This window comes from Phyllostomus hastatus, unplaced genomic scaffold, assembly GCF_019186645.2.
Source record: "Phyllostomus hastatus isolate PE091 unplaced genomic scaffold, TTU_PhHast_1.1 phas_scaffold_78, whole genome shotgun sequence".
Taxonomy (NCBI): Eukaryota; Metazoa; Chordata; class Mammalia; order Chiroptera; family Phyllostomidae; genus Phyllostomus; species Phyllostomus hastatus.
This window is the reverse complement of record NW_025334041.1, coordinates 115,170,140-115,189,319: the sequence shown is the minus strand read 5'-3', so window position 1 is coordinate 115,189,319 and position 19,180 is coordinate 115,170,140. Positions and strand designations below refer to the sequence as shown.

General features: G+C 40.2%; 1 protein-coding gene and 1 pseudogene across 13 annotated transcripts in view; both read left to right on the top strand.

The window, feature by feature from the left end:
* The window catches only part of LTBP1 (latent transforming growth factor beta binding protein 1), a 362,585-nt gene that overhangs the window by 238,986 nt on the left and 104,419 nt on the right, over positions 1-19,180 (top strand). For 6 of the 13 annotated variants that reach the window (XM_045827131.1, XM_045827128.1, XM_045827126.1 and 3 more), the window contains 5 exons: positions 577-744; positions 3,578-3,805; positions 6,004-6,026; positions 9,325-9,424; positions 9,899-9,997. In XM_045827131.1, coding sequence (XP_045683087.1) covers positions 577-744; positions 3,578-3,805; positions 6,004-6,026; positions 9,325-9,424; positions 9,899-9,997 — 618 coding nt within the window. The remainder of the gene's footprint in view (positions 1-576; positions 745-3,577; positions 3,806-6,003; positions 6,027-9,324; positions 9,425-9,898; positions 9,998-19,180) is intronic. The other 7 variants (XM_045827127.1, XM_045827135.1, XM_045827133.1 and 4 more) reach the window with 3 other exon arrangements.
* LOC123812133 lies at positions 10,386-12,910 on the top strand (annotated as a pseudogene).

Sequence of the window (19,180 nt, the reverse complement as noted above, 5' to 3'; positions counted from 1 at the left end):
GATGTGCTGTCTGGCTGCACCCGGGGCCACATGTAGCATTGTGTTTGCTGCCTCCCACTCACTGCTCACTGGCCTAGGGTGAAACCTCACGGGGGCCTGCCAGTTCTCACTGTCCTCAAAGCAAAAAAAGCATCAACAGCTGGCTTGCAGCATCAACTGTATTCAGTTTGTGATTTCCCATAGTGCCTGGCTGCTCGCCAAATCCTTCCCAACAACTACCTCTATTATGGCTAATTACAGGGAAACAAATGAGGTGTAGTGATGTCACTAATAGGGGACGAGGTTTATTTGAGAAGGTAGATGTCGGGTGAAATTCTTTTTTCCACTTATGTCCACCTGCCTGATTTAATGCTTTTTCTAACATAGAAAACGGGATTAGACAGCGTCCACTTGGTGCCCTAACTTACTTGGTAAACTGCCTCTAAGTGAAGAAAGGTCTTATCCTAAATGTGGACAGATGTATTATGAAGTACAGTCTCAAAGCCAGACTTTAGGGATATTTTTACTATTCCGTGAAAAGTCGATCTGGTTTTTGTTGTTTCCTGGGTGACGTCAGGCCTTGTCTCTCTGCTTCAGCGGACACCCCTGTGATCTCGGAAGAGAAGGGGCCCTGTTACCGTCTGGTCAGCCCCGGAAGGCAGTGCATGCACCCCCTGTCCGTGCACCTCACCAAGCAGCTCTGCTGTTGTAGTGTGGGCAAGGCCTGGGGCCCACACTGTGAGAAATGTCCCCTGCCAGGCACAGGTAAGGCATGCCCGGCTGCACGCGCACGTTCATGCCCGGCCACACCAGTGCACAGGACAACCTGGGCAGCCAGAGTTATTTTTTGTTTCTGACTCTGAATTTAGTTTTTAATAATACAATGTGTTTTTGTCACTTCTGTAGAAAGTGTCCATGAACATAGAATGGTGAATCAGTGGAAAAAATCAGAAAAAAATTACATGCAAAGAGATTTTCCCATTTCTATGTAACATGCAGCTTCCTTTTGAATGCTAACAAAGGCCGTTATAATATATCCTCATTTCTAGGACTCGCAGGCTGCTGTTTAAAAGTGTGGCGAGATCAAAGGCCCTGCTAGGCCATGTGGTTTCCTAATGGTTGGCCGCGTACCACTTGCAGAGTAGCTAGACCCCGCGCAGGTTGCCTCATTCTCTCATGTACGGATCCTGTGCTTGTCAGGTTCTGCTGTGAGCGTTGGAAATGGGGGGCGTTTTAGGAGCTCAAAGGCAGACTCTGCCAAAGCCCCTATGAACTTCCTGGTGGGAGCTGAATATTAAGAAGTTGATTAATCTTTATCCTTTAATTTGGTACCCAATTGCCTAATGCCCTGAAGGAGTAAATTTATATAAGTGCCTTAATTTTACCAAGGAGTCATCAACTTTCCATGCAGGGCCAAGTGGCATTAAATGGAAGGAAAGAAACATGGCCTGCAAATACTGGGCACCGTAATATTATCAAAGAAGCAGTGGCCTCAATTCCGCTGGTGTGGTATGGGCATAAAAAGTTTATTGAGTTGCTTATTTAAGAGGATGCTTCCCATCTCAGAAAGTGGGTCATCTCTCACAGGGTCATTGAAATCTTAAACTCTAACTTACTTACACTGTAGCAGACAGTGTTTAAATAGAAATTTATTTTTTAAAGATTTTATATATTTATTTTTGGAGAGAGGTGATGGGAGGGAGAGAGATAGAGAGAGAAACATTAACATGCAAGAGAAACATTGATTGGTTGCCTCTTGCACACGCTCAGTCGGGGACCTGGACCATAACCCAGGCATGTACCCTGACTGGGAATTGAACCGGTGACCTTTCTGTCTGTAGGACGAAGCCCAGCCCACTGAGCCACACCAGTCAGAGCTAAATTTAAATATTACAATCCACCTTTGGTGATGGGCAGGATTAGAAAGAATTGGTAAGGCAGAGGATAGTATAATGTTGGTGGTATTTTGGTAGACCAGATAATTTTAGACATTTCCAAAAGGCTCTGTTTTCCTCCTATAGGATCTGATCCACTCATTATTAAAAAGTAATAATCAAAGGGTAAATTATCTTATAATTCATAGACGGATTTCTCTGTAAGTTCAATTCTGGTAGCTTTGTAACCTTTACATGAAACATAAATCAAGATGGTGACTATCACACAGGGAGACTCCTCCATGTAATACAACAGCTATATTTGAAAATAATGTAACAATAGAATTTTTACACTTAACCAGGTTTTAGTTATATGGTGATTTCCATACGAATCATATTTAGTTCAGCTATTTGATAGAAAGCCATGTTTTCTTCTGGAAACATCTTTTTTTTGAGTAAGAATTGTATTTCATCGTTAAACATAAGCATCATGTTCCTCCAGTTAGAGTTGCCTTTGCATTGAGCACTAATTTTAGGTCGAGAACATTCCACAGATCTTTTTTCCAGTGGAAGGGAGAAATGACTGATTTTGCTTTCAGTTTTAAAAGTATAAAGGAAAAGTTCACCATAAGCACCTTGGTGTCCACGTGCAGTCACTTGCCTCCAACACCACGGGGATCAGGTGGATTTCTCCTCCTGGTGCTCCACACCTCCTTGCCCCGTCGCCTTCCCCTTTACTTACGTTACGGCTGGGGAGTATGCGCGATGGAGGTCAGCCATCACATGCACCCGGGCTACTTTTTGTAGGTGTACAAAACCACTTTGCTGGTTAGGAGAGCATCTGCTCTCCTGTCCTCTGGATGATTTAGCACCTGCTCACATTCAGGCTTTGCCCCCTTAGTGTTCCTTCCCTCAAATACAAGCACATTCTAATATGGCACATCCTTTTGTGATTTGACTCCTTTCCATCATCTCTTGAGCTTGTCCCAGTTCACTGGGTTCCTCCTCACTGTCCTGAGGCTCTCTCTCCAAGAGCACGCCCCCTTTGCAATCCCCCTTAGCCACCCTCTCCATGTCAGCGTAAGCCCTCCACGCTGGCTGAGGCCTTTGGGTTCTTCAGTTGGAAACAAATTACAAAAATTTCAACACCTCATTTCCCTGAATAGTGATTTCTCTTTATTTTTTTTCTTGCTCATCATCTAGCTTAGAAAGATGTCACTGAGTTTCTTGTTAATAATTAATGAAATTAAACCATAGCTGAAGGAAAGAAAGCCTGATTTTTGCTGATATTACACACATACCTCCAATAGACATATATATTATATAGTGTCCTTTGTACATAAACATCTAATATATTACATATATTTTATGTGTAATATATATTGTGATTTATATTAAATATAAAATATATATCTTATAACTCATTACTGATACATAGAATATGTTATATAAAATATGTTTTTATATATGCTATATATAAACTGGTTGTATAGGATAAGCAATTAACAGATAGAGAATTGTCTAGTAAAAGAAAGGGTTGGGGTTTTTTTTCTGTAAATATACAAGTTTAGCAGAAATTCAAGCATTTTGCATCTGTTTTTGAAGATTTTAAATGTAACTATTTGAGTGATGATTTATTAAGAGATACTCATCATGATATTTTCCTCTGTATAAGTTTGCACTTTTAGATTTTTAAAAGGAATATTTTCCCATCCCAAATCTAGCTGCTTTTAAGGAAATCTGTCCTGGTGGAATGGGTTATACGGTTTCTGGCGTTCATAGACGCAGGCCAATCCATCACCATGTAGGTAAAGGACCTGTATTTGTCAAGCCAAAGAACACTCAACCTGTTGCTAAAAGTACTCATCCTCCACCTCTCCCAGCCAAGGAAGAGCCAGTGGAGGCCCTGACTTTGTCCCGGGAGCACGGGCCAGGAGTGGCGGAGCCAGAAGGTGAGAGTCAAAATGGGTCATGGACCTAGTCATCTGTCTTGTGTGCCTTTGCTTTGGATTCCCTGTTTATACCCATCAGAAACAGGGGTTTCCAGACTTAGTACTACTGGCATTTTGGGTGGGTTATTCTTTGATGTGGGGGCTGCTTTGTGCATTGTAGGATGTTTAGCAACAGCCTGGCCTCAAACTTCTAGATGCTGGTAGCAACTTCTCCCATCCAGTTTTGCAACCAAAAAGGTATCCAAACATTTCCAAGTGTCCCCTGGGGGGCAAAATTACCCCTGAATGAGGACCACTGCTCTAGAGTAATGTGCAGGTAGCCGGTAACGGTATTCCACGGCAATCTCAGGACATGGTCTTGTGTTTGGGGTCCCTTTTTCTTGGTGTTTAGTCCTGGAGAGTGGTTTAGATCCTTAAGGAAACAGCTAGAATTCATTTCTGTGCCTGGAGGGCCATTTAATAAATATTTATTTACTTAAAAAAGTAAAATCCAAAAGTTTACGTTTACCACATGATAGGCTTCCATGAAATAAAGTGCAACAGGCAGTTGGGGTTAATGGGAGGCAAAGTGCAGGAAGATAGGGTCAACCGAATGTGTCTCAGAGATCATTTAGTGCCGTCCTTTGGTTTTCATCTTGAGAAACCTGGGACTTAGAGAGGGGACCCGACTTACCAGCTGTCACGCACTGAGTAGGTGATGGGACCAAGGACCACATTTTTCCAAGGAAGTGGTTTAGGCCTTATTGTCCAAAGGGAGTCTGGAGACAGTTGTCTTTGACTATCTCTGGCATTCAGAAAGGATTCTGTCTGTCTCTGTCTCTTTATATAAACTGGCCTAATACATTGACTAACTCTGTTACTACAAAAATTCTCACCCCCTATAGAAGGAACAAAACCTTAGGTTTGCATGAAATATACATTGGATCTAATAAGGCTCCTGTTGGCTTTTGCTACTTGATTCTTAGTTCAGAATTCAGGATGCTCTTTTATGGATTTTGTAAGGAGAGCAGATGCTCTGAGTTAGTGAAGAGTTGGGTGCTTGGCAAAGCCACCTTCCTGGTACAAGGGTCTTTATTTCAGGGCTCTGAACCCGTGTGGGCTCTAGCCTGTTTTATTCCACCCTCTCACTTACTGCCCTTCTTGCTTGGTTAGGCAAAGCAGGTAGGACCTCACCTCGAGTTGACCGAGTTGACAGGGTGACCAGTTTGCTCCTATACACTTGGAGTGTCACAGCCGGATGTTTGTAACTCCTCATCTTCTGTGTAAGCAGGAGAAAATTGGCTCTGGCCCAGGTTCTGTCTCGACTTTCTTAATGGTGGATTAGCAGGATAGAACAGTTGAGTTGTTCAACCACAAGAATATTGCAGCAGTGGTAGCAGTCTTGTACCTGATTGCTTTTGGGAGCTAATGCATTAAACAAACCTATATACTAATGTTTATGGAGACATTGACCCCATGAGGAAAATTTTGGTGCATGTTCACCTAAGGCTGAAGGATTGATTGATGAAAAGCAAGCCTTTCAAAATGCAAAGGCACAACTACTACCACCCTATAATCATGTTTATGATTGTGTAATATGTGATTCGTCCACCATATTGGTGCTAATCTCTCATTGGATCTTATTGGCTAGTGCTTTTTTTTTTTTTTCATAATTGCATTATCACATCTTCTTGAAAATGCTCCCGGGGCTTCACTAGAATTAGTGAAGAATTAGTGTGCATCAAGAAGGCAGCACCCATTCTTCATTGAAATAGTGGCATTCTTTTTTAACATTGACATCAGAAAGCATTTCAAACATTATATATTATGTTAAGGATATGTATGTGACCAATTAAAGAAAATGTTTGTTTTCTGAGATATAGGAAATTCTACAAAATTGAGATTAGACATAAAGTAATGTACCAAAAAGTGTTGCCTCCTTTAACATTTTTAATTAATAAGAGACATAGAAAGAACATCGCATGTGCTACCTGACCTTCTGTAATTGAGGAACGACGTAGCACTGATAGGTTTGCCCTGCCAGTAGTCGTGTGTAAAATTCTCTGAAGTAGTAGTGACTATAATTCTGCATTTGACTTACTTTGATTCTTAATCCTTTTGGAGAGATACTGGAATTTTATTGCATTTTTAAAATTAAAATATTATGTAGTAGATTGTTTTAAATTATACTAATGTCCTCCTTTCTTTTCTGGTTTTAGTGGCAACTGCACCCCCTGAGAAGGTAATTCATTCATTGTTTGCAAGTCACTTTTTTTCTCTAACTTTAAAATGATTTCCTTTTGGAACATGGATGGGTTTTTTTAGGCTCAAATATAGTAACATGTCTATTCATCATTTGGTTGAAGGAAATGTGGCATTCATTCCATCAAGAAATATTTAGTGAGCATGTACCATATGATCAGCAATATTCTGAATGCTAGGAAAACAATAGAGAGAAAAATCAGACAAAACTTCTTGTTCTGATGGAACTTAAATTCCAGAGAAAAGGAAGTGATGGGACTCATAGGAATCAGGAGCTTTAACAGAAATCAAGGAGTCAACTTATGTCCTTGACCATCAATGAAAGAAAGGTTCTGAAGTGTTTATGTAATTGTGTATTCTTATGGTGCATATCTGATGCACCATAAGAATACTGAGTGATGTATTTCTTAATTTAATTAAAATTTAACATGCATGTTTGTATTTGTTAAGAGTCAGAGAGCTTCTCCTTGAAAGTTATAATCAATAGTGGAGTATTGCTTCTTAGAAATTTTTACCAACCTATTAGTTTTTGGCTTTCAATGGGACTATGAATTATGAAATGTATTAGTAGGAAATACAGAAATTTTCTGGGACTAGTTTATGGAATAACATTTCTTGCCTGAATCTTGCTTTGATTCTTTACTAACATGAAAATGAAGTTTTATTTATTCAGTTGACAAGAATTCAGTAAGTATTTGATTTTAGATTGAGCGAATACATATGTAAATTATAATAGTTTAAAAAATCATTTCTTATGAATATGGGATATAATGACATAAGTGTTATATGTGCGGAAAGAATCTGGAAAAAGAGGAAGTAGAGAGATAGTATCCAACAAGGAAGAATGTTGCGTTAACCCTAAGGGAAGTACAATAGATATGCATATTTTACATGAATGTTTGCAGCTCTTGGTTAGCATCTCTAAAGTTCAGAGACGCACGGCAGTGTGAGATTTTGTTAATCTGGAATTGAGTTCTGGCTGACAGGTGGGAGGAGCCACTCAGTGGTGAGTGGGCCGGCCAGCTCCCTGACAGCCTCCCCTGGTCTCAGTTTTGTTCTTCTCTGTGTATGGTCGAGTTTATGCTGCCTTTCGTTAGGAATCTGAAAGAGGACTGGAAAATTCTCTGTATACTCTTAAAACAATTTTTTTGGAGGGGCGGCAGTGAGAAAAATGTGGCCACAGTCTCTGTGGTCTTAACTCCCTGCAGAAGGAGGCCTTGTGATACTAAAGACTGATGAAGAGAAAGTGGTCCAGGGGTGGGAAGTTATATGTGCAAAGGTGCGAAGGGACAGCAGGAGGTCAGTGAGGGGAGCATGAGACCTGTGGTTAGACAGGGAAACTTGGAATCCCAGCATGCTGTTGTCATCCTCGGGAAAGTACCCTGCTCCTCAGCTGGACCCTACCTGTCAAGTAGAGAAGTGGCATTGATGAGGGAGGCTGCTGCCCCATGCTGATGGGAGACATTCTGTCTGGAAGCTGCGGGAGTGGGTTAATGGTTTTCTTCTTGCTGGCATTGACCATGGACTGCAGGGATTGGGGTTCCATTGAGGCTGATTGAGGTCACCTTAAATACGTAATAGACAACTGGTCTGTGTTTTTAAGGAGAAGGAAAAATGTGGGGGAAATGAATGTGTTCAGTGTTTTTAAAAGATAAATCACAACAGGATGAATTGAGACAGGGAGAAAGAGGAAGCTGGAGAGGCCAATCCAATTACTAGAATAAATTGAGGAGGAGGGAGTCCAGACTTGAAGTAGTGGGGGCTATGGATATGGAAATGGATGGACAATGTAAGGAATAGAGCACATGGGCAGGGGTTGGAATGAGAAATGAAGGAGAGACGACTAGAAAGAGACTTTAAACCTGAATGGATTGATGATTGTGGCATTGAAGGAAATGAAGTTGAAATGAGATAGATATTGGAAGGGATGGATTTAATGTATTTGTGGAATAGCTAAATGGGGTTACCCTATGAGACTTCATACCTATAAAACTGGATCTTTGATGAGATACTCAGGCAGTATATCTACTTTATAAAAAGTAGGAAAGGTGGTCATGCAAACTAGGAGACAGTGAAAGGGAGATGGAGGCTAGGGGAGTGAACTTTCTGGAGCACGGCCATAATTAAAGCAAGGGGGTGTGTAAAAATTGTGCAACCACTATGCTGTACACCTGAAACAAATATAAAATAATACTGAATGTCAAACTATAGTCAAAACATAAAAAAGAAAGGGACAAGCATGAAGGAGTTGTGAAAGAGGATGAGAAGAAGTTATCGAAGCAGTAGGAGAATCTGGAGTGAGTGATGCAAAAGGAAAGACAATTTGAAGAGAAGATTTAGGTCTCTATATGTTTTTTTTTAAACCCTCCAAAGTGGTGTAAAAAGAAAGTTGACAGAAAGATGAACAGTAAATTAAAAAAGAATGTAATTATTTAAAAAATGAGAGAGAGAGAAAAGAGATGAGAGAGACAGAGACAGGGAGACAGGGAGTATGTAGGGTAACAGTGACCAAGTAGCTTGATGAATACTTTTAATGAAGTTTTGAGATGAGCGCCCTGACCCCACCCTGGTGTGGGCAAGGTCGCAGACCCTTTACAAGCCCTATTGCCTAGTCTGCATGAGCCCCAAGGAGCTGTAACTGGAAGCTGAATCATAAGTCTCTTTGCCTGTGGTCCAGGGTGCAGCAGTGGGCAGCAGGACACAGGAAGCCTGGGGCACTCCACCAAGTCCCTGTTTTTCTGTGTCTCTGCTGGGCTGCCATGACTGTGAGAGCCAGAGGTGCAAAGTTATTAGATGTGAGGTTAAGGGCAGCCGCAATAATGGACTGACATCAGATATTTTAATATGTGCATTTTGTTATGACACATCTGCTAGATTCGTGATCTGCTCTGGGGCAGAGCCGCATGTGAACGAGCTGGTGGTTAAGTTCTTCTCAGGGTCCGTTTTGGTCCAGACAGACCAAGTGTGGGCCCCTGGGCCAAGGCATCTGTTTAGAATGTCCGACAAGGCCCCTTGCCCTGGGCCCTCGGGAAGCGGGTGAGGATGTGTGCATGGGTGGGCACTGTAGGAGGAACTCGGGCTTGCCCGAGTAGTGGCCTGGCAGTAGTAGCCCGGATAGTTTAAAAACTATCACACAATTGCACAGGTTCTGTCTAATGTTCTCTGCTATTGGTTGCATTTCTAACAGTAGAATTAATTAAATAGAAATAGTTATAAGTGGAAACTAGAAGTAACTCCTACTTCCAGTTCTCTTTTTGTCTTCTATTACAACCATGCAGGAAATACCTTCACTGGATCAGGAGAGAACCAGACTTGAGCCTGGGCAACCCCAGCTCTCTCCAGGCATTTCAACTATTCATCTGCACCCACAGTTTCCAGGTAGCCTTTGCTCCTCCCTGCTGTTTGTAAAGTATTCCCAGTAAACCAGGAAGATAAGAATATTGTGTGTCTTTGATTTGAAAGTTTAATAAATCCGTAGAATTATACACGTAAGTATCTCGGTATACTCATATGTTACTATTATAATCACATTATAAGTATCCTAATGGCAAAAGAAAAGTTCTTCACTATTTTCTGTGGTGAGGAGTAATATTTATTATTAAAACATTATTGAGGGTCATCATTTGATGAAGGGTCACTTTTCATTGGCTCCTGAATTCTTCCCAGATATTCTTGCTAAATGTTGACACTTGGGCCATAGGCTAATACCACGAGCTCTAGGAACCGATAACAGATCTTTCGATCCAAGAACTACTGCGGTGTGTCATTCGACTGCATTATGCTTGCATTTCGATGGGCATCTCAGTGCATCTAACTGGCTTTAATTTCCTTTCCATCCCCTCCTTTGTTTAGTAGTGATTGAAAAAACATCACCTCCTATACCTGTGGAAGTAGCTCCTGAAGCTTCTACCTCAAGTGCCAGCCAAGTTATTGCACCCACTCAAGTTACAGGTAGGTGTGGTACCTGTTACATTTTGCAGCCTGGGAAGGAGACGTGGCTATGAACTTCATTTTAAATATAGTATCAAAACTGTGTCAAATGTATAACATTGCTTATGGCAGGGTTAGTCATAACAAGAAGATTTGGAAAGAACCTAAATATTTTTTGAAGGAGGAATATGCTTAAGTAACTTGTGGTACAGATGCAGTGGTGCACCAAATAGCTATGAAAGTGATGTTTAAAAAGAATACTTAATGATATGAGGAGATGCCTAATGGCATAATATTAAGAAATACAGAACACAGTATAATGACTTTAATTTAGTTTTTAAAAGTTTACGGACAGAAAAAGAGACAGGAAGTGCATCAAAGTGTTCAACTATTGCCAGTTAACAGGATCATGGATAATCTTTATGTCCTTCAGTATATATTTTATATTTTTAAAAAATTCTTTATAATAAACATTATTCATCATTAGTGACGAAGTATGAGAATGCACAATAATTTGAAACAAATCAGCAGCCTAAAAAGTTCATATCCTTAATATAGAGAGAGATCTTATAAATGAGCAATAAAAAACCAATAGAAAAATGAAGAGGGTGCGTGTGGGACTTTAAGCACCAGGCTGGGAAGTCCAGGGGGCGTGAGTCTCTGGGTGGACAAACATCAGCCCTTCTCACTGGGGTGGCTGGGTGATGACAAGGAGCAGGTGGTTCAGTAGAACCGCGTTGTGCAATGTGATAACTTTCCTCATCTGTTAGTCAGTGGACCTGTAGGTGCTGATAAAAAGACGAGAATGTTGTGTGTTTACATAACCTTTATGGTGTTGGAGTAGAAAAATAGAAAATTGAAGGTCAGAGAGTTCTGGTCAAGATGGAGGCGTAAGTAACCACAGCTCACCTCCTCACACAACCACAGCAAGAATTACAACTAATCTACAAAACAACTATCACCCAGAATTGTCAGAAAATTGAGTTGTATGGAAGTTGGACAACAAAGGAATTAAAGAAGTCACATTCATCGAGATGGGTAGGAGGGGCAGAGACTTGGAGACATGGAATAAATAGGTGGTCCCCCATCCACATGTGATGGATGAAAATCTGGAGGGAGCGAAGGATCCCAGCCCCATAGAAGACCACCCAGTCCAGGGTTCCACTGCCAGGAAGATAAGTCCCCATAACTTCTGGCTGTACAAATCAGTGGTGGTTGGGATGTCAGAAGAAACTGCAAGTGTTCTCAAGCTTCTTCTCTTAAAGGGCCCACAGTGAACTTAGGACTTACACAAACTCACTCCCTCTGGGCTTCAGCACCAGGGCAGCAGCTGGAAGGGCACCAATGACATATGGGGAGAATCTGAAGTGTCTGGCATCAGGGCAAGTGTTGGGGGGCAGTTTCTCCCTGGACAAAACTCCAGAGTCCAGGCAGTGGCTATTGTCTCTTTTCTGAGCCCTTCCCAACACAGAGCCATAGAGTGGCAACACCATATCCTCAGATCAACCTGGTTCATCATACCCTCCATCAACCTGGTTCACATGGGTTGCCCTGCCTGGGCAATTACCTAAGGCTCCATCCCATCCAGCTTACTAGTGGGATTTTCTACTACAGTCCACGCTACTAAGACAGGAAGTCAAAGCAGTTCATCATCACCAAGTCATTATTACATGAAATGTTAAAGGGACTTATTTAAGAAAAAGAAGATAAAAACTATGAATATTAAAATGGCAACAAATTCACAACTATCAACAACTGAACCTAAAAAAACACACTAAGCAAACAAACAGAATGGAAACTAAATCATAGATATGGAGATCATTTGGAGGGTTATCATTTGGAAGGGGAAAGGGGAAGGATGAGGGAAAAGGTACAGGAATTAAGAAATGCAAATTGGTAGGTACCAGATAGACAGGGGGATGTCAAGAACAGTACAGGAAATGGAGTATCCAAACAATTTATATGCATGACCCATGGACTTACACTGAGGCGAAATATTGCTGGAGGAAATGGGGGTACGGGGTTGAGGGGACAAAGGGGGGAAAATTGAGAAAATTGTAATAGCATAATCAATAAAATATATTTAAAAAAAGAAAATGGAAGGTCAGACCATCACAACTCCATCTAAAAAGAAAACTGAAGTTAGTGCTATTGCAAGCACTTTCCACCTTGCAGCTCTCCGTGTGATGCTGGAAGTGGTGCTGGGGTGGTAATTCAGGAGATGTTGAAAATAGTGGCATAATCACAGCAACTTGAAACAAACTCTCAAAGAGACAGGAAAGTGGTGAGGTTGACAGAGGTTGACGAACGCACCAAAGGTGCCCAACATGCCTTGGGTAGAACCATGGGAAAGTGTGTGTGTCCCTGAAGATTGATCTTGTGCTGCAGTTCTACATGTAAAGTGACACCACCCTTTTGTAGTAGGTATCAGGCAGTTCACGTGCTCCCAGCATTTGCTGTGTGTGCAAGAAGGAAGGCCTGAATCTTCCTTCACAGCTGGCTCGTAGCCTTGCAGAGAACTGCTGCAGAAATCTCAGAAAAGCCCTGCTTATGTGTGAATCCCACAGAGCGCAACAATGTCCTTTCACCGCAGATTAAGAAGTCCTCGAAACAGACAGGGAGGTGTATCTGGGGAGACTGCCAATGCTATTGTTGGTCAGCAGGCTCCACGGAGGCTCCCTGAAGTTCCTGAGGACTCGGTGAGCTTTTGGCCCTTGGTGTTCCTCCTGAGATCATCGTAGAGGGCCTCTCTCAGAACTTTTCATAATTGTGAAAGACAGCTGAGCGGAGAAGTGGGCCAAATGCAGCTTACTGTGATCATCGCCTACAGCTGCGTAGTAAAGCTGTATTTATCACTTGGAAGCTTTTGTGGCCACATTCATGGCACTGGGTAAGAAGTCCATGGAGGATGGATTAGAAGGCATGAGGTCCTGACATCTAGCAATGATTCTTCCCAATATTTCTCAGTATCAGCATTGACATTCAGTTTATACTGGAAGAGCGGCAGGTAAAATAAACGAACTTTCCTTTAAAAAAAGAAAAATGAGGAATATAATCAATAATTCATAGAGAAAAACAATACCAAAAAACATATATAATAGGAAATTTCAATTTTACTAATAGTCAAAGAAATACAAATTAAAATAATTCTTTATTTTATTTTATTTTTTTTTTTACAATATGAACCAGAGAAATTATTTTTTGAGAGATGTAATGCATCTTTTTTGTTGTTGTTTTTCAGGTACAGTTTTCTGCCTTTTCTCCCCACCACCCCATTTATTTTATTAAATTAGTATTTAATTCTCACAGTGTGAAACTCTAAGGCTCTCACATTGCTGAAAGGAATGTAAACTGGTTCAGTTTTCCTGAAAAGCACAAACTGGCAGTGTGTAGCAAGGACTTTAAAAATGTGCAGAGCTTCTGACTCGGTAATCCAATATTAAGATATCTCAGGATATGTCAAGCATATCTCCTGGACATGAAGATATGTCAGGAAATAATATCCCCAATGGCATGGATAATGGTTTCTATAAATGGATACTTACTACAGCACCAGATATAATAGAGAAAAAGTAGAAATAACCTAAACATTTACCTCTAGTGAAATACTTATGTTATAGCTATACATTGGAACGTTAGGCTCTCATCAAATATGGTATTTTGAAGAAATGTGTTAAAATTTAGCAGGAAATGGTTACACAATATTGTTTTAAAAAGACATATATGTTGAGAAAGTGCTGGTAAAAATACATTAGATGTTAGCAGTGATTATTTTGTATAGTAGGATCCAGGAGGTTTGGGGGTGTTGTAGAATTTTTTTTTATATTCTACAGTGGGCAAGTATCCGTTTTATAGTCAGATTAAAAGGCCATTCTGATGCATTATCTCGACTCCAGTTCGGGATGAGATGGCATTGTGTAATAGGAGAAGCTAAAAGAGAAGTTTGCAGCCACCTCTAAAATGCTTTTTCTTCAAAAGCATTATATGCATCATTTTTCAGATAGAAATATGCCTGATAGATATGTTAACTATTTAGATTGTGGTGATTATTTCACCACAATACGTATATATGTAATTTTCATGTTAAAAACAAATATACAGTAGTATACATATATGCAATTATATGTAATTATCCAACTATATAAAATATAAACAATTTTATGTGTTTAAAGACATTGAAAACTTTTAGCCATTTTCTCAAAAATGTGGATATAAGCTCACTTACACATTTGAATGAGCAGATGGGAAGGTATTTTTTAAAAGCACCTTTGTTCCAAGGTGAAGAGTGCAGTCACAGTGTGGACTTAGCGGTTCGTTTCCACGTCATTTAGGGTCCCCTTTCAGGGGTGTCCACCCTTTGGCATTTCTGGGCCACACTGGAAGAAGAGTTGTCTTGGGCCACACATTAAACACAGAAACACTAACAAAAACTGACAAGTAAAAAAAAAAAAAATGGTTTTAAGTAAATGTACGGTTCTGTGTTGGGCCTCATCCATAGCCCTCGTGGGCCGCATGGGGCCCGCGGGCCGAGGGTGGACACCCCTGCGAGGCCCAGCTGCACCCAGAGCCAGGGCCTTCCCCGCAGATATTCGTGGCAAGTGCTCTTTGGTTTTGCTGTTAATTCTACGAAAGCAGTATAAAAATGTTCCCTTTGATAGGTGTTTCTGGTGATAGGATGAAATAATGGTTATTTTTTTTAATGACCATGGATGGCTAAAATAGTTGCTATCCATTCTGAAGTCACCTATGTATCTACCCACTTCATTAAACGCCTCTAAAAGATACGTGACTGTTGTGCCCGGAAATGCATCTGAACATGTAACAAGCTATTTTGGTCAGCAAGGGTCTTCTCGTTGTTAACCTCAGGGTTAAAAAGAAAAATTGCAGTGTGACAATGCAATTCACTATATATAATGTATTTCTATTTCCCAGTGTCAAAATATACTTCAATTTGTGCCTTTTTAACAATGGCTGACTTTTCAATGGACGGACCTTTTGCGAACTAGCTTTGTGGAGGTTCAGTTTGGCTAGATAAGTGCAGTTTTGTCATCTTGGTGCAGCTGTGTGGGGAATAACAAACTGAAGTTACTTCGCTCCAACTGAACTAGATGGAAAAAAATGAAAGGAGCTATGCTATATGAAGATGTTAAAAGAACTTAATTTGAGTTTGGCAGAAAGCCAGGGCTAGCATCTGCTATCACATGTTTGAAGCACAAATATTTCCTTCCAGGAAACAAGTTAACATTGAAATTTCATTTTCATGCAGCATTTGTAGGTGCTCCCGCTTCCAATAGAATCGGACACAATCCATGGGGAGAACATTATAAATAGTCTTTGAGTTAAAGTGGTTTGCAACTGTGGAGCAACACTATAATCAGTCATCTACAGTAGAACAAGAAGACTTTTAAATTGTATCACATTTAATTTAAATGTAAACATAGATGCTCCCATTAGTTTGATATGAGAACCAAACATAGATTGAGGGAGCAATATGGTCAATTCTCTTAAGAACATTATGTAATGATTTCTGCCCCCCCACACACAGAAGAGGTTAATGTTATTTGTCACTATTAGTTTCTTCTATAAGTTGAAGAAAGGGATAGAATAATGAGTCTAAAATAAATAAAATCAGCTCCACATAGTCTAGTGATGATATCTTTACGATGGTGCGATTGGAAGTAGACCTTCGGAGTTTGTCAGACACCCTTTGACATGCAACGATGATAAAGTGAGCCACATATTTGTAGGAACTAAGTGTGATATTTTCCACTCTTAACAGCTGAGTTGGTGGCTTGCAACATCATTGGCACGCTGTTTGCAAATAAATTATACATTTCAGCATATAAATTCTTGATTTAGCATAGTGTCTTAACAGCTCAAGGATAAGTTGGAAAATGAAACCTTTATTTCTCTGGCAAATATTTGCAAAGTGGAAACATCTGTTTCAATTGTTGTGGGACAACTTATGCTCATTGTGTGGCAGGGAGGAAGCCAGGGCATTTTGTAAACCTTTCCATGAGTTAACATCTGACGCTTCCTCCTGCTCTTCCCAAACTTTCTCCGTGGCCCTTGTCGACCAGCCAGAAATTATTTTTTGACTTCATGACTGCCTTTGCAGAAACCTTTGTGGTTATCATCACCCAGAGATGAAAAAAAAAAGACTATTTGCTCATCAGATCTTTTCCAGGACTCATAATTGACCTCTCATAGAGGTGGATGTCCCTGAAGCATTATCACCAGTGTCACTACAGCCTCAATGAACCATGCATACGATGCAGAATGAACTCCTTTTTTTTTTTTCATGTAAAATCACCATGCGTTAATCTTTCCACGTTCAATTTATTTATTTATTTATTTATTTATCTTGAGCAATCCTATGATGAAGGGAAAACAATCTAAAGGTCAGCATACTCATTTTCATATTTTGCCAAAAGCTTTCTTTTTCATTTAATTCTAGAAAATATAAGAGATACCAAACTCCTGAATCCACCCTTGGCCTTGCTGCTGGGATAAAGAGAGCATTTGGTTTTCCACTGGCATTTCATTGTGGCTCTTTTTCCAAATTCTAAATGGACTCCAGTGGGAAGCAAAGACTAAGTAAGGTCCTTGGCCCAGTGAAGTTGAAGTTGTTCTTGGGGGCACGCACAGGCAGAAAGGGTATGGTGGTGCTGAGCATCACGGGGCACAGGGTGGGGGTTAGGAAGGACACACGGGGGCGTCCAGGGGAGCGGTCTCTTGATGATCTGTCTGGGAAACCAAATGTGCTGAAGGAGGCAAGGCATCTCACTGTCTAGAGTTCCACCGAGACCAGCAGTGGGAGCTTCCTGCGTGAGGCAGTGCTGTATTTCCAGGGGCTTACAGCGACACAGGCTAATCCAAGAAACGTGTGTTTCAACACACACCGGTCCATTCTCTGGGAACAGGTTCACGTACCTCTGTGTGAGTGACCTCTTCAAAAACTCAAAAGCATAATGCCTTTCCTCTAAAAAACGTGGGCAAAGCAGAAAGCTTTCCTCATTCATCCAGACAGTACCGTCAGGGCTCGCACTTGTGTGTAATAAATACTATGTGCTGGAGAATGAAAATTTCATAGAAGTGGAGGGGAAGCATGGGAGGAAGTGGTAGGAAGGCACTTTTTTAAGGCTTTAAGGTAAAAGTACTGGGAATTTAGTCCTGCCTTAAACAATGATGATGATTAACTTGTGGTAGCCAGTGAAGAGAACGTGGCAGAGGTGTTTTGAAGGTGTTATGACTCTTCTTTCTCCGTGGAAGGGTGGAGTTCTGCCTGGCATGGGGCTGAAGGGGATCTCTCAGGTCAGACTGATAAAAGTTACGTGAACTGATGACTTGGGTGAAAAATGGGACAAACTGTAGAAGTCATGTATATTTTAGTAAATGTCCCTTCACTCCTTTGGTGTGTCTCTTAGTACCCTCTAGTGGTGTCAGAGGGACTTATTCTTACATGTGTTAGTGCCCTGCCCATTGGGACCAGCATATTCAACCTGCATCTTGATGTACTCATTAATCTATGAGGTGATCAACTAAAGATCCTCAAACATGCCTCATGAATATAATTTCAACCTCACAGCTGCTGCTCAAGATACTAGATTGGAAGGAAAGGCCATTAGTATTCATTTCCTAAGGCTAAGGAGTTATAATTCTTCAGAATTTCTTATACCATTGAGCTCACTTATGGAGAAAACTAGTTAAATGTGTTGGCAAACTGTGGCATAGGAATGTATCTCATGTGAATTAAGCCTCACATATTTTTGAAGATTTCTGTTCACACATGTACAAATTCCATTCTGATATGCTTGACAAGTGAAATATTTGGTAATCAACAAATTAGTATGTGTGGGCAATGGGGCAGTGGGTACTGATCAAGTATTTCATGAAAACCCCAGATTTTTATAGGCTTTTGATTTGTTCTGAGTTTTTTGTCCTTAGTTACTAATTTATCTGCTGCTTTATCTTTTTGCAAATCTGATCATTGTCTTTCCTGCCTTAAAAAATGACAGTGAATAGTATAAGGAAAGATCAGTAGTTACAATGAAAACCAAGAAATGTAAATAGCAATGATTTTCAAACAAGGCATCTAACTACAATATGGGTTAGATGGTTAGAGGTGTGCTTTTCACACTAATCTGTGGAAGAATTCCTGTAAACAGAAGAGAATTCTTACCTGAGGGTCTATGGATATAACCTGGAGAAGATTACCTTTCACCTTCAGATTTTTGTGACACATAGAAATTATAATTTTTTAAAGGAAGATCTTTCTGATTATAAAATTATACATATTCATTGTAGAAATTTTGAAAAAATACAAAAATATTTTTAAAAAATCCATCAATCCCCATAATCATGACACTAGATTTATTTCCTTATAATCTTCTTTTCTGTGTATTTTGTAATTTAGATGACATCTATATTAAAATTTGTACACAACTATATTTTGTGACAAAGAAACATTTTCCTGTCCTGCTATTGATTATATAATAATCTATGCTATTATAGGGTGGGGTAAAAGTAGGTTTACAGTTGTTTGTATGGAAAAGAATACAAAAATTAATAATGCAAGAATAAACCATTTCATGTACTCACAACTGTAAACCTACTTTTTTCTCTACTCTGTATATGTATTATAATTCATTTTTGTTATAATTGCCCATCACTTAGGTCTAAGCAATCATATTAGTCACCCATGGTTTTTGCTTTCTAAATTATTTTATTTTTGTATAATTTTATATTGTATAATAAATACAGTGTTTATAAACAAGTCTATTCTTCTGCAGGTGAATTAGCATAACTAGGCTCAATGAAGATATCCATAATTTGTATTAGTAGATGTGTGGTTTTCTCTTACCTTCAAGTGATTTTGTGTAAAACATTGCAACTCCGTATTCATGTTTTCATTTAAATTCTAGTCACTTTCAAGTGACTTGCATCTTGTGTCTTAAAGTCACAGCACAGTGAATAACACTTGATGAAATGGGAAGAACGTGGTTGGGTTTCAGGGAGGAACCTCAACCCCACCTAGGTCATTGTCGTAGTGAGTCGTTGCAAAGACGCTGTATCCTTCCGCCGCAGACTGCAGAGTGGGTTATTGGTAGGAGCACACCTGCTTTTCTCCTCATTTAAATTACAGACCCCTCTAATGAGGCTGTGCTTCAGCTTGTCGTGCTCGAGGCCACACCTTCTTACGCT